Genomic DNA, 16,473 nt, shown 5'->3' with positions numbered 1-16,473 from the left:
CCTCAGTGGCATTAGCAACATATATTCTGTATAGCTGAGATCCCACAAGTATCCCATCTCTCTGCCTGCAGATGCAGTAATACTGATAACCTGCTCTCTCAAAGCCACTGTCCATGTTGAAACAGGCCCCTTCATACCTTGGCTGACACATTGTGCAATTTAAACTCCTGCTGATATCAGCATTATCAGATGAGACTGTAAAAGGTGCCAACTGGCCTTCAGATTATTGTAAATCCAGAGAGAGAGAGAGCAGGGTCTGCTCATAGAGATGTTTCAGGGACTCGTTTGAATTCAAATTAATGCAAATATAGAGAAGAGTCTATGAGCTCAGCAAAGAAAGATGAATAAAAAACAGATCTCTTAAAGACTGGAATTACTTCCTCTTGCCCCCATGGATTTGCACTGATTCATCCCCCTGGGGCAGCTGTAGAAGTTGAGCAAGCTAAGTGCTCTTGAATTACTTGATATGTCTGTGGCTGAGCAAACAAAGACCAAGCTACAGCCAACACCTGGACAGGTGAGTGATGGATACAGGTGAGCAGAGCCATTTGCTCACTTGATATCCATGCAGGGTGAGACCTGTGAGGAGAGCCAGACTAAATATAAATCATTTCATTGAGAGCATTTTCTGATGATCTGACAGTGTTTGGGCTGCAGTTACAGGTTATTTTCAGCATCAGTTTCATCATTTTTTCTATAATATGTAATAAATGTATGTAATAAAATTTAGTCGAGGGCATTTGAAAGAAGATAGCAGCACACATGTACAATCAACCTACAGTACAGATCAATACACAACAGAAAATACACACCAAGAATTTTGCACAATACTTTACCGCAAAATGTTGCACAGATGCTAGACATCCAAAACATTGCACGAATACCCTGTATCATTAATATTTCACAGCTGCCCTAAGACATAATATTCACAAACAATGGGCTGTGATCACCAGAAGACCTGGGATCAAAAACAATTTCTTTAGTTATTTGGACGTCACAATGGGTTAACCATTTAAAGCAGACACAGACTGATGACCTGCCCCCACTCCTCTCCACATCCTCAGGCCATTTCACAGGCCTGTTAGCATCCACTAACTGGTTCTTCCACACAAGGGTGGGATATTTACCCAGAGAGGAGGAGCTGGCATTTAGATCCCTACTGTTCAGCTCTTTACCTTCACTTAAACGTCAATTAAAGAGTAGGTCTGCTTGTAACTTACAAACAAAGAATATAGATTATTCACTTCTTGTTGTATCTAGCCATTCACACAGTTCTGGTTTTATCTGTCCAGCTTTTCGCTCTATTACTTCGTACTAAAGAAATAGCAGGATGAATCTTAAGATGTCCCGATTCTATGCCGTTATCATCACAAATTCAATTAAATTCAAGTTGGAGGTAAAAATCTCAGAGACAGATGTCTAAGCAAATAATATTTGTATATTTTAACTCAGCCTTTAACTGCCAGAACAATACAGCCATGTGTTCGTGACGTTGTAAAATGTATTTTTGATCAGCTAAACAAAAAATGGAACAGAATTTGAATAACTGATCTAAAAAAATATAATTACTCTGGGAAAAAAGGGCTACTGTTTCACCTTTGTGTCTTTTTGTATACAAAACTATTAATTCAAAAACCAAAAAGAAAAACAATCAATCACAAGCATCAGCACTCAAGACATTTATAAGCAGTCTAACTGTAGACTGAGATAAACAGATCAGCTTGCATCTGTCTTGATATTTAATTTATGTAGTGCTCTCGGTCCTACAACACAGACAGCATGACTGATGACACCACATTTAGTATCTACATCCAATCTCCAACCCCCTGCTCCTTTTTTCCTGTCTGCTTCGCTGGCCCTTGGAGACAAGGAACCTCCCCCCTTCGCCAACTCCTCTGCTTGGGGGTATATTGCCCGATCTACCCCTCTGCTGCCCTCCCCCTACCCTCCCTCCCTTCCCTCCCATCCCTCCTCCACCTTTCGCAGACAAACCCAACCTCCAGCCAGGAGGGAAAAGCATGTGGAGCTGTGGAGAGAGGCTGCATACCAACACTGAGCTTTCACAGAGCAACACACACTTGCACACATTCAGGCTGCACATGGACACATAATCTATACATAGTTCATTGTTCAGTGATACTGTTCACACACTTCTGTTATCGCCATGATCAAACACGCTCTCACCTGCTAATATTATTCACATAACAGCAGATCTCACACACAGGTTCAGACCTGATAGCAGACAGTGGCCAGACGGTTGAAAACAGGCTCTTTTGCTTTGGAGATTTTTATCAACGGGGATCAACCCTCACCTGGACTTGTTTGTTTTGCTTTGGACTAACTTTGTTACCATGTTCGAGGCAGAAAGGTACGTCAGTGTTTTAAACCATCAACAGAACTCAGAAGCTCACGAGGCGAATGTTTGTTTTGTTTTACAGAGCGTGACATTTTGTGAATTTCCTCCTGTCAGTACCCCAGTGAATACATTCTTAGTAAGTTTAATATTTCTGCAGTTTCGTTTGCTTGAGAACTTTTGCTTCTGTTAGTTGCACGGCTCTGTAAATTCTACCTGACTGCACAGTTTCAGTCCATAAACTGTCTTGTTTGGACACGTTTCTCCTGCCGCAGAAGGTCACAGGTTAACAGGCATCTGAAACAGGAGGACAGGGTGGCTCAGTCACTCATTAGTGTGAAGGAGTGATGTGTGTGTGTGTGTGTGTGTGTGTGTGTGTGTGTGTGTGTGTGTGTGTGTGTGTGTGTGTGTGTGAGAGAGACTGCCCCACCATCCTCAAGGTGACTTTGCTTTGGGATGATGGATGAAGGGACAGCTAACCCCCCCTCAGAGTGGATACTCTGTCAGAGTTGAACTCTCTTCTTTGTCTGTTGTCTCTCTAAATAATAAATAAATACAGCATAAGGCATGAAAACACAAAGCAAAATGATAGAAATTACTGATGAATACTGACAGCAGAGAATGTAGAAGTTTTTCATCTGGATTTAAAGTCCAGAAAACTCTTTCTTTTGGAAGTTTGTTCCAGCTCTCTGGTGCATGGTAAAAAAAATGCTGAATGTCCATGTTTAGTTTGGACTGTTGGTAGTGGTTAGCAGGCTGCTACCAGATGAGAGAGACATCGAGTAGCCAAAGCCTTCATACTGCATTCATGTTGTGGTGAGAAAGTACATCTGTTTTATATCACCACAGTCAATTATCACCCATCACTTCAGTTTCTCCTCAGCACTACAAAGCTTTGTAGCCTCTTTAGCCTCTTTTAGCTAATTGTTTTGGTTTTCCGGCCTGCAAGCTCTTTCCCTTTTCACAAACTAATTTTGTTTACACACAAAAACAATTGGTTAGGTTTAGGAAATAATCATGGTTTGACTTTAAATGCCTGTTTTGGTCACTACAATAACAGATTAAGATGGTGTGACTTCCCAGACAAAAACATCTGAAAAATGTGCTCGGGTGTCCTTAAAAATATCCAATGGCGTGACTCAAAATGTGGGCGGCTGCTGGGCAGCCATGTTGGCTTGTAATAGTGCCACCACCATCCCATCACTCCACCTGATGTGAAAGGTGGCTAATAAGAATATGTTGTAAATTTGATATGCCACGTTTGGTAAGAATGTCAACCATGGATGTATCTGTGGTTTGCACTGCTAACATTATATCCTGATGACTGGGCTGGTAAAAACGCCCTTATAAACCCACAGACAAGTTAACAGCCAGCATTCATAGAGACCAAACCAGATCTATAACGAGAGTAAACTTTCAACTTATGTTCATCAGGCGGACACAAAAACCACTCCAAATTAATGCTAAAGTGGCCCTTCAATAACTTCTTTGGAAGGCGACAATGTCTCAACGTCATGTTTTAAGCTGGTTTTGTTTCCCTAGTTGGGGCCCAGACTGCAGTTTGTTCAACATCTGTGCAGGTTTGCTCTCTGCTGAGTGACTCCTGATTGCCGTTAAGTTTCTGTCATCTGCAGCTCAGACGATGATTCTGTTTGACTGCAGGTTCCACAAAGGAGCTCTGTCTGTAGGAAACACTGTACTCTGTGTTTACTGTATATACATGCAGGTATAAATGTGAGTTTATGTGTGTGTGCGTGGCTGCCTCTTGCTGAGATCCACATAGAGATAACACACAGAGAGTGTTTTAGTGGTCGAACTCTCGCTGGGCTTATTTTCCTACTCACTTAACTGCAGAAACAGAATCATCACACAGAGAGCACTCACCAGCCTCAACTTTAAATCAGCAAACATTTCATTAAATTACACCTGGGTTCAAATGAGTCAATATTTAGTTCCATTAGGGATCTCCTCCATGGGTAAATATTTGGGGAATTAGTTAGTGTTGTTTTAGTTTGAATGGGAATGTTTGTGTAAGTGATCGTGGCCTCAGCATCAGCTTCAGACTGTAACTGCTGCTAACGGTCAGCCTCTGACTCCAGCTACCAATAAATCAACTCCCTGTGAATGTGATTTTCCGTTATGAAATGAAGTGAATGGCCTACTTAGCCTGCCTTTACATATACAGTGTATTTTTAGCTTCTCTTAATGTTCAGCTACTCAATCATAATATCCCCGCTTGGAGTAGATGATGGACTCTGGACTCAGTAGATGAATGGCGATAGGAATAAAGAACAGACTCATCCTCGTCTGCTGAGCTGTCACTTCTTTTACAGACTGCTCTTGTTCACCGCTGGCCACATGAGAGAAATGTGTCTTCAGCTCTATAGTTTGGTTTGTGTGGGAGCTCTTTGCCAACCTATCGACCCTGATTGATGAGAATTTTGCTTTGGCCGGAAAACTAGATGGATGTCGGCTCCTCCTGCATTATTTACAACAAGAGCAGCCCTGAGAAAGAAGAGCAGAGTTTGTTAGACAACTGTGGTGCTGAACAACTTCAAATCCTTTCTGAGCCCTTTAATTGTTAATCTTACAGCTGCAATATGGTGACTATATCTTATGTGCTTTGTTGTGTTTTCACAGCTACATGACTGATGGAGGTTTGGGTCTGTACACGCGACGCCTCAACCGCCTGCCGGACAGCATGGCCGCCGTCCGAGAGACACTCCATCGAAACACGTCGTCTGGACAGGGAGATGCTGACAGGTAAGTCTGAAACATCTTAAAGGAACATTCCACGCACTCTTCCCTGTCTGCCTGTATTACTTCTAACTGAAGGTAAACCGGTCCGCCCTCAGATTAAACACAGAGTATGTAATTTCTGAAACTAATCTCAATCCAAACAAAAGACATTAAGTAAGTAGTGTGGGAACATGGGTCTTCATTGTAAAACAACCACCATTGCAGGCAAAATGTTCTCGAAAGAGATCATGGTTTGATGTTTTATTCATCTGTCATGTTTGGTCATGTTTTCTGACTTCCTTCCTCACTCTCTGACGGGATATTGCACTCCAACAAAGAAATTATATAACGTGGGTCTAGTTGTTTTTTGACATTTTAATGCAGAAACGTTAACATAATATAATAAATAATAATTTGAATTTCACATTTTCTGCAGAATTTGTACTACAGGAGAGAGACAGGTGCAAATATGTCCTTTTGAATTGTGCAGCCTGTGTGAACCTGCAAAGATACTATACAGAAAATTACATAGGACTTTTTTACTCTAAGTACAAAATGGTTGACCTCTGGTGGAGTTACACTTTTGCTATTTTAAACGTACCAGGTAAGCAAAGGTGTAGTGATCCTTCATGTATTGCCTACTACTACTACTGAGTACCTACACTGCACAGAATGCCTAGATATGCCTCTTATTGAACATGCTGAACTTGATGTGTTTGTATAGTTGTGGGACTGAGTTCGTAGACATGTTGTTGTAACATTGTAGGTGCAGTATAGAAAAATACCGTTGAGCCCTCATTTGGTGTCATCGGTCTTCGGTGAAACACTTGCAGGTAGACTTTTGAAATTTGTCCAGGAGGGAGTTTAAAACATTGTGTTTATGAGTCAAGTGAGGAAATATTGTCATTAAAAAAAGATAGCGTTGATTAAAATGTTACTTCTTCTGCTCTGTCAGATGTGCTTGAAACGGTTGAATGAAAAACAAATAGAAAACTGATAAACAGCCTTACCATCATATCCTGTCTATTGCTTAACTGGATCTCATACTCATGAAAACATCTTGCTGTTATTATTAAATAAGAAAAACAGACAAAATATTGCACAATTTTAGGGTGTATTTCTCTTTAAAAGCTTAACTGACACAGAGTGTGTCACGCAGATTTATATTGCTCAGACTTGTACCAATACACAGGATGATAATGATGATGATGTAACTCAGCTTTTGTGCAGTACACCACACAGCTGACGCACCAACTGATCCTAAATGCCGGAGGATAGCAGTATCAGCACACGTATGTTTCTGTTGAATTCATTGGCCACGGCATGTAGTAAAGAGTGTTTGTGTATCTTTGGGACTCTCCTGAGCGTCCTGTGTCAGGAGCAGTAAAGTGGTCTGGTGCTGCCGTCTTTGTCCTGTCACAGAGATGGAGAGGGATTTGCTTCCTGGCTAATTGACAGACGGAAATGGATGAAGGCCAAGCAGAGCCCCACCATGTTGCAAGAGAAGGATGGGGGTAGAAAGAAAGAGAGGGAGAGTAGAGGGGGAGGGAACAAGCTTGATATGAAGATGGACTGCAGAATGGATAGAAGTTGTCTGGAGAATAAAAGAATGAATGCAAGAGGAATCCTCAATTTATATCCAGCTTTCATTAACTTATGATCCTTTATTAAAAAGAAATATACCAGTTGCTTGTGCTTTAGGACTAGAAATATCTTACATTTTAAAGAAAAGCTTTGTTCAAGTCTTAAACTGATGTGTTACACAGACGGACAAGCTGGTGTGTCTTGAAAGTAGTCTTGAGTGCTTCAAGCAGCCTTTTTCGTAAATCCTCAGGTGTGGCTAATTTCCTGTCTTCCAGACTTTTGACCTTTGCCCTCTCGCTGCCTCTTACCCTACACGCACACACACTCACATTAAACTCCCCCAGCCCTTAGGTGGGACTTAACACAAACTGTCCCTCTACTCACCTTTCATCTCTCCCCTCTCAGCTCCTTCCTTTCTCTCCTACCGTGCAGAGCTCAGTCCTTCCTCTCACCTTTCATTTTCCTCTTGCTCGTTTTTGATTAGAGGCTGACATGAGTAGAAGAAACTGGAAAGCAATTAACTGATAAAAGTTGGGGGATTTCTTTTTTTTTTTTCTCCGTTTGATTTTGTGCTTTCATGTTTCTCTGTGAGGTTTAATTGACCGAATAGGCAGACGTTATGTTTCTCCAGAAACGTCTTTCATGATCTTCATCTTCATTGTTGCTTTTATAAGATTAGAGAGATGGGGAAGGAGAGAGTTTTAAAATTTAAGAGGGGATGAGGTGTCTCCACCCCTCCTCCTCCCCACCACACACCCCCCTGAAGGAATGTCTGATAAATGTGCTTACTGTTTTTAGTTTGGGATTAATTAGGAGAGAGGAGGAGGATAAAATGCATTAGCATAAAAAAGGAAGGCAGTGGAGCTGGAGGGTAAAGACGGGTGACTGGTTTTCTCCTGTATAAGATGAAGCTAATTTAATACATGAAAGAGGGGTTAATGGTGCATTTTGGGCAGGTGAAGGAGGCGAAGGAGGGTGCACACCTTCCTCTGCTGTTTCAACACTTTGTCACTTGTGAGATTCTTCACAGCTTAAATTCTGATCTCCGAAGTATGTGCGGTCTGTATTTGCTCACTGGGTGTGTGACCCATCTATAAACCTGCTACGGTTTAAATGGCTTTTTTTACATCCTCTGGTTTAAGATGCAGTCGAAGTGGGGGTTGGGGAAATGGTGTTGGGTGTCACCGCAGCATTGGGGCTAAAACCTTGTGACCCCTTGACGAGGAGGTCACAAGCTTCAAAGGGTCGAGGTTCACAGTTAGGAACGTTCCAAAACCTCTTAAGCTCTTCATGCTAAAACCCTCCAGATCAGACCAAACCTGCACTAATGAGGAAAGGATGCAAGTAGAAAAACATGGCATCAAACGGCTTATTCAGATAACAAGAAACCAATTAAAGTACATATCATCTAATCAGCTGAGTTTGTGACTGATGTGACAGCTGAAAGTGATCATGCTGATAACCAGCCTCTGTTGGAAGTCCAAAAACTAGTTTTACCAACTCTCAAATGGATGGAAAGCAGTGTGAAGAAGCCAACAGAGGACACGTCATCGGGCGACATGACCTGCAAGGCAGAGTAAACATGCAGAGACAATAGAGACTGGAAACTCGTTTGCGTGTCTGTGTGTGCGTGTGTGTGCGTGTGTGTGTGGGAGAGAGAGCATGCTTATCCCTGTCATTTATCTCTGCGGCAGGAGAAAGAGGAAGCAATCTGTAACCGTCTGTCTTCTGATTTGAATTCTCTTTGTTAAGCAGACAAAGAGGAGGTCTTTGTGGTGTGAAGGCGCTGTAGCACTGAGTGTTACAGAGACACACACACACACACACCCCCCCGCCCATCTTGCCAAAGCATTGAAGATATCATTTTTCTTTTCCAAATGAGAATGTGACACAAAGAAGAGTGGAGAGCACCACATAAACCCCTCAGTTTGAGGCTGGTGACAGATGCTTTCACATGAAAAAATATATAAATCTTTGTAATGAGGTTGCAGGGTGATGAAGGATCCTACTAATGTTTTAGACGTTTGTGCAAATGTCCTTCTTGCTGGTGTCTGTACACAGTCAATACTGGCAGGATCAAGATTCATTGTCCACTTTCAGAAAAAGCATGAAAAAAAAGAAAAACGTGCAAAGAGTAAGATAATCACAGACAACAGAAAGTCTTTATTTGGTTTAGTGAAAAAAAAGTTGACGTGAAAATTAACTCAGAATGATAGACCAAATTAGACTTAGACTTAGACTTAGACTTCACTTTATTGATCCCGTTGGGATGACTCCCTCAGGGAAATTGAATTTCCAGCAGCATACAGTTCACGAGAAAATAAACTCTTAGCAAAAAATAGAAAATAAAGATAGGAATAGAACAAAATACAATACAATAGAATACAATAAAAATAGATTAAAATAAAATAAGATAAAATAGGATAAATAAAATAAAATAAAATTATGTAAACACTTCCTAAAAAGTACAATTACTGTTAAAATGGTGGGTCATGTCAGGTAAAGGCTAATTTGCATCATTATCAGTAGGTCTGATGATCAGCACCTTAACATGAGAGGTTTTAAATCAACATGAGACACCTAACGGAGCTCCAAAGATTCATCTGTACCCATTTAACAAATAAATTAAACGATTAATTAAAGAAAAGAGTAAAATACTTAATGTCATGAAACATTACAGTGCTCACAAGCTGAAATAACCAACAGAGATAAAGAAAGGTGTTTTATGTTTGCATCTGCTGTTCTTCTGGCATCGTTCAACAGCAGGACACTCTTGTTCCACTGGTGGATACGCTTGACATTAGCAGGTGACTGTTACAACACTTAGACAGCTGTCATCACTTTAATGCCTTCAATTGTCCTTCCCATCATCGTCTATTTGTAAGTTTAATGCCTTTTGTAAAGTACATTGTGTTTTAAAGCTACTGTAAGAATAAACTCAAACAAACTTGCCGTGCCTCATGTTTGTGGTACTAATACCGTAAGCACTAGTCTGTTAAGTTTGTGTTCAGACAAGTGTTAACGCTGCATATAAAAACCCAGCGGCCCCATTTATTTCAATGTTCCCTTGGCAAAAAACAAACAAACAAACAAAAAAATGCACCTGCATCGGCCAATCAAATACATGCAAGCCCACATTCCTGGTAGATTACTTATTAATGTGACTTACGTAATTCTATCGTTAATCTTTCCGAAGTTGTAAAATCCTTCCTATAAAATATTGTGTTGTCTTATGCCATGTGATAAACTCAAACTGGTCTTTCTGGATTGTATTTTATTTTCTTACCTGGTACCCGAAAGATACACCCACACTTATGCAGCCCTTTGAGTTTTATAGCGTAGTTTTCTGTCTAAACGGCCAGTAACACAACAGAACAGCTGGTTACAAACTAAAATGCTCCTTTGTGAAATCAATAGATGGCAATAGAGTGGCAGATAATTTGAATCAAAGCTTTTTACTTGGCAAATGACTTTAAAGGAGACATAAAATGCTCATTTTCAGGTTCGTAATTGTATTTTGTTTACATGCTCAAAAAACACATCAGTTTTTATACTGTCCAGTGCAGCAGCAGTGTATTCCCCCTCTGTCTCTTTAAAACCCACCTCACGAATACCTAGTCTCCTCTGATTGGTTAGCTTACACTTGCCTGACCCAGTACCACTAACAACACCAGAGCAGCTGTGCTAAATCAATCCTTATGTGCCACACTAGCCACTAGACATTAATATTGGAAATGTGTGACATGGTGACGTATGTATTTCAGGAGCAATGCTTTCTGTGGAGAGAGGAGCTTATGTTGGTGCGGACTTTGAACTTCAAGATCTTTTACTTGCAAAAGAACATATATTAAACATTGAAGGAAAGAGGATAAAAAGTATAGGTCTCCTTTAATTATAAAAGTTAAATGTTTTCATCATTGTGACACATGTTCACATTGTTTTGTCTGCCTCCATTATGTGGAATCACTTGCTGAAATAGGAAAGGATGTTTTTGGTACTTCAGATGGTCTTTGATGATGGTTTATTGTCTGAAGTACAGCATGTCTGCAGGTTTGTGTGTGTGTGTGTGTGTGTGTGTGTGTGTGTGTGTGTGTGTGTGTGTGTGTGTGTGTGTGTGTTAAAAGTAGTTTTTATTTCCAGTTTCTCTTAGGAGGGTCTTATTCCCAACTGCAACAGAACTTTGTTGTTAAGAGCATCTCATACACACACACACACACACACACACACACACTACATACACTTTACAGGCACACTTCATATAACACACACATGCCCCGAGCCCCAATATGTTGTCTCTCCTGTCTGGACTTGAGCAAGTTCCCTGTTGGCCTCAGGTGGAGGAAGAGACTCTTCTGTTATCAACAACACCTGGCTCACCACCTGTCTAGCCCCTCTACCTGTCTGTCTCTCTGTCTGTCCTCTGTAACCCCCACCTGCTCCAAAGTAAACGTGGTGGTTTGCCTCCAGGCTCTCGCTGTGATAATAATCACTGGATGGGTCTCTTCCCCTCCCTCTGCTCCTGTCATTTCATGAGCCAGCGATCTTGTTCCCCATAGAACCAGGAGTCTATTTGTATGATAATCACAGACACGCAGGAACACAGCTTCATCTGCCCTTTTACCCCCTAAACCATCTACAGTCGTACTTGTACCATACAGTTGTACTTGGTTGGTGCCGACCTAAATGGAGACAACATGAAACTGTCAGTGCTGAACACAGCTGCTGTTTCAGGACTTGTGTCCAACATTAACCCCACACTGTGTGGGTCCCAGTCTGGCCTGCGTCTGTGCGAGTCAGTGTTCAGTTACAAGGATCAGTGTCACCAGGGCAGATGATTAACGCACCTAAACTGTCCATGGTTGTCAGAGTTTGCATAGTATTTCCCAATAATTTTTCCATTATGAAACATGAAAACTTTTGGATTGAAATAGCCTTATTTCAATCCAAAAGTTTTCATGTTTCATAATGGAAAAATGTGGTGTTTTCTGTGAAGACAGTTTGCCATCTTGCAGCATAGTATCCAAGTAAAGATCTACAGTTGATACAAGTCTGTAAGTGAAATTCATCCATTGTCGGGATGTGTTTTCATCAATTCAGGAGTCTTGCGTCCTTCATTTTTGTCATTTGGCAACAAATTTGTTGATAATAATAAAAATTAATAATTAAAGCAGTAAGACCTTTATCTTTTGGTAAACATTCCAATGAAAATAAGCACACTTTCACGGGACAGCAGATTGCAAACAGAGAATCGAACTACAAAAACCATGAATCAAAAATCAAAACAAGAAAATTTTGTTTGATTTGAAGTTAATTCACAACATGATGGTTTTCAGACCTTCAAAGGTTAAAATTCAATAAATTGACAATGTTTTTTCAATCGGCACACTTGTCAATAAGGCCCTCTGGTGTTTAAGAACTTAATAGTACCTGTACTATTTAGACTGCTTGATAGCTTGACAGTCATTTTGCAGTCTCACCAGGGCTGAAATCCACTTGCGTGCTGTGGACGAACCAAATCAGAGGTGTCCAATCTTCTCCTTATAGCAGGGCAAAACAGAAGCCAAAAACAGCACCTGTTGTATATAGTTGTATTAGTGTAGTGTTTAGTTGCAAAATGGTGCTTGGATCCCAAGTTTCCAACGTGCGCAGATTATGAAAAATAATTCAGAATTATGGATCCTGCATATTTACCGAGCCTTTTTTCTCCACTTACTTCTTTGGATGTTGGCTATGTTGAATTTGTCTTAGAATCAACCTTTTGTGATAGATGAGCATCAGAAAATCGTTTACATATATAAGTCAAAGAGGAAAGTAAGAAACTTGAACTCGAGTCTTACTGGAGCTAGGTATGTGTGTTGGTCATTTAAAAAAGATTGCAGTGACCACTTTGAGTCAGAGCTGACTGATGCAATCCTAGTTTTGTCAAGAAAAGCTAAAAAGAAAAGTGTCCTTTCTTTTGTACATGTATTTATCACCCTGACATTCACTGAGAGGAAAATGTGTTAAACATTTGGTCTGAGATACAGCCACACCTATCCATTGTCTGCTCTCCCCTTATCTTCTGCACTCACTCATACTCTCCACACTTTATGTAACCGAATACTATTCCACAGATATCCAGACTCTCACACAGCCTTTGACTCTGCTTGAATACTAAATACTATAAATGCCTCACAGCCATGTTCATGCTGAAAGCTGCTACGTCCCAGTGGTGTGGGAGTATGCGTGTGCATTTGTGTGTGTTTGCAATGAAGCCAGGCCGGAGAGGCGTTCTGGGGCATGCTGGAGCAGTCTGACCTGCAATCTGTAGCTATTTGATTCAAGATGTGGGGTCAGATATGCTCCCAAGGTAATGAAGCTCCCACACACACCCACATGCTCCAGCTGCTACTGCACAATGCTCTTCCACCTACACAGCAATAATCTCCATCTTTGTTAGTTTAGTCTTAATTATATTTTTTAGAATTTTTTGTAGAGAGAAACAAATTCCCTTTGCTGGGGAATCATTCTAACATGTTTTCAATGCAAATCCAAAGCAATTCTGTGTGCAAGCAGTGTCTCTTTGTAAATCCGCACAAATTTTCATTGATTCTCCTTTAGCAACGTCGCAACACACATTTTTCACCACTTTTATGAGCGAGACATCTTGACAATGCTGTCAAGCCAGAAATGCCAAAATGGAGGAGGCTATCATAACTTCCACTGTCAGTTTTTATTTAGCCATCCTCTTTGAGAGTATAAATTGTTCCACCAAAAATAGATAGGTTGCAGACATGAGTCAATGGTAAAAATACTGTATGTCTTTTGAATAAACAGTTTCAACTTATTGGCCCTTTAGTGATGGAGCAAGAAGCATGCTGTAACCGACAGTATAACTGACCATTAGCATGCCACTTCAGTAACTCTATATCAAGTGTATTGATGTGCAATCCTGTGAATGAAATTGAAAAAACTGCACAGTACAGAGAAAGTAGAGAGAAGCTCAGAGAGCTGTTGTGACTGACTTTTGCTATCATGTTCCCAGCTGACCAGCGTGTGAGTGGTTAGCTCACTAGCTAGCGCTTATGTCTCTGCGCTTCTAGATCACATCTTTAACGAAGACGTGTGGATGAACTTTATTGTGCCGCTTGTTTGTTGGTTGGGTGGATTGTCAGCAGGATTACACACAAACTACTAAACGGATTCCCACGCATCTTGGATGGAGAATGGGTCTTGGCCCAGAATAGATCCTGTTAACTTTTGGTGCTGATCCAGATAAAGGGACAGATCTGGGAATTTCTTCTCACTTTCTTTACTATTGGGAGGTTAGTAAAGGCGTGGCGTTTTTTGAACATTTAAATTTCTCAGGGAATGATTCATGGAGCTTAATGAAAAAAAAAAACAGTCGTATTTAGGTGGCTGGTCTCTGGAATTAAATAAAGATGGGCATCTTGATGTAGAGGAGAGGAAAGAAGAGACAACTGATAGGGAATAGTACGGAGGTTTGTTATGAAAAGAGAGAAATCAAGACAAAATGCTAAGAGAAATGATGCTTCAGTTGCCATGGATACTGTATCATTAGACCATCTTTCCTCCCTCTGGGCTTTTAACTAACACACCTGCCTCGCCCTAGGAAACACACACACGCACACGCACACACACACACACACACACACACACACACACACACACACACACACACACACACTCACTGAAGAGGGTGGGGCTCTCACTCAGGTAACTAAGGGTTTTTCTCCCACACGTTCTCTTTTTATGTCAAACACTGCAGCTGGAACATCCACAGCGCTCTCTTGATCTTTGTACTCGCTCTTCTCTCATTTTATTTGTTTAAGCTTGTTTGCACTTCTCTGTTTTTGTCTAGTTTCTTTGCTTTATTGCTCAGCTGAAAGCAATGAGATGTAGGATTGACCCACAGAGAGGAAAAAACCATGATATGCAATGTGGATTCAAAACCAGAACGTCTTGATTACAAAAGTATATGAGCCTCCGCCAGCTGAACTAGCCACCGAGCCAGCTGTTTTGGAAGGGAAACACAGAGGTCAGAGGCTCGGTCCAATGTCTCCGGTCCAGTCTGGAATCTGAACCAGGTCACCAGGAGGAAACTATTGGATGGAGAAAGTAGAGCAAAGGAGCTGAGCGTGTTGGACTTTAATTAATCTGCAGTGAGCACTCAGCACAGTAAGTTTTAATCCTCAATACCTCCCCTGACTGATATTTTCCGTAAGGTTGGGTGCTGGTGGGGAGTTAGCAGGTTCGTGCAGGTTGCAGCTTTAAAGTAACCGGATAAAGTTGATTATCCTCGCATCGCCATGTGAGCTGCAGGAAGAGCTCGGGGACAAAAGTCTGTGTGCAAGAGATTTCATGTCATGGACTCTTGAAGTGTAACAGGCAACAGACCCACATATTGGTAAGATTTTGTCCCCAATGAGCCCCAAATGGTGTCAGTGACATGGAGAATTTCTGACTTTAACCCTTTAAGTCACAGATTTCCCTTTTAACTTCACCTCAAGTAGCTTTAAGGTTTAAAAAATCCTCTTATCTGGTTGACTATAGTCAGTTCTGTGGGTTTGAGCTGTAATTTGGCATTGAATAGGCTAATACCTTAATGACTGCCATCACTGTCTGTAACCATTCCATTTCTGTTATTAATCAATCAGCTTGTTGTTTCTGTGTTTCAAATTGTGCAGTTTAATGATATTAAAAGAGTGTTCTGTAGTATATAAGCAAATATAAATAATATGTATTTAATAAATATTTTTCATTGCATGACTAAAAATTAAGCTCAGATGGAGAAGGAACTGAAGGCATCTGCGGACAAACAAATCAAATAGCAAAAAAAAAAAAAAAAAAACAGGTGGCTGAATGTTAACAGAGGAAACTGCTTAAAAGTTTTATTTCCTGAGAGGATCATCATCTGTCATCTGGAGACACTTTTAAAGAAGATTTCAAACCAGATGAGCGTAAAAACGGACATAAGTGAAGTGTGCCTTCATGTTGTATCTGCACCTCAATATTTTTATTATTTGGCCACAAGGAACCCCCTGAACCAATTTTGTAGACCATATGGACAGAGAAAGGACTTACAGCATTATGTTTCATTCTAGCATTGAGGCGACAATATGTTGGTTTGTGTGCTCTGTGTGTTTAAGTAGTGTGTTTGCACGCATGTGAGAAATTCCACGTTTGTCCCAGCAGTCCTTTAAATTTAGCTTTTCGCTGCATGAGTCGATGCAGCACTGTGGAGTCGTGTGCCTGCGTTCAGTCATGCGTGTCGCATGTGTGAACAGTTTCAGTGTGTTTTTGCCGTGGATCCGGGTCAGTCGGTCGAATCCAAGGGAGTGTGTGTTTACACATCAAATAGAGAGCGAGAGAGAAAGAGACGAGCCAAAGGAAATCTGTGTGAAAGAGAGGCAGCCAGAGGGATCTAAATGCTTTGATAAATTCTCTGAGTGCAGATAGCAAATGTTTTTCCAAGACAGGAGACAATGGGACCAGACACGGGAGAGAGAGAGCCAGAGAGAGAGAGAGAGAGAGAGAGAGAGAGAGAGAGAGAGAGGGACATTCCAGAGTGTGTTGTCCGGTCCAGTCCTGTCATTTCTTGTCAGTGCAGGGACAGCTGTGTCATTTTCGTACCACACGGCTCCTGGTCTCCGGCCTGGAATGTGCCGTGTCCCGTCCCGGCGGCCCCTTCACTACTTCCTGCACCTTCACACTTTGCCCATTTAGTGCTGACTATTGAAACTTCTAACAAAATACAAAAAATTAGTAGATCTTTTGATTAAAAATCACATTTAAAT

At 41.0% G+C, this 16,473-nt stretch overlaps 1 protein-coding gene across 3 annotated transcripts in view; it reads left to right on the top strand.

Annotated features, from left to right (window-relative positions):
- The window catches only part of nav2a (neuron navigator 2a), an 83,664-nt gene that overhangs the window by 30,840 nt on the left and 36,351 nt on the right, over nucleotides 1-16,473 (top strand). For all 3 annotated transcript variants that reach the window (XM_073465091.1, XM_073465090.1, XM_073465089.1), the window contains exon 10: nucleotides 4,994-5,116. In XM_073465091.1, the coding sequence (XP_073321192.1) occupies nucleotides 4,994-5,116 (123 nt within the window). The remainder of the gene's footprint in view (nucleotides 1-4,993; nucleotides 5,117-16,473) is intronic.

The sequence above is a fragment of the Pagrus major genome, chromosome 4, assembly GCF_040436345.1.
Source record: "Pagrus major chromosome 4, Pma_NU_1.0".
NCBI classification, from domain to species: domain Eukaryota; kingdom Metazoa; phylum Chordata; class Actinopteri; order Spariformes; family Sparidae; genus Pagrus; species Pagrus major.
The sequence above is the reverse complement of the archived record's forward strand: the minus strand, read 5'-3'. Positions and strand labels throughout refer to the sequence as shown.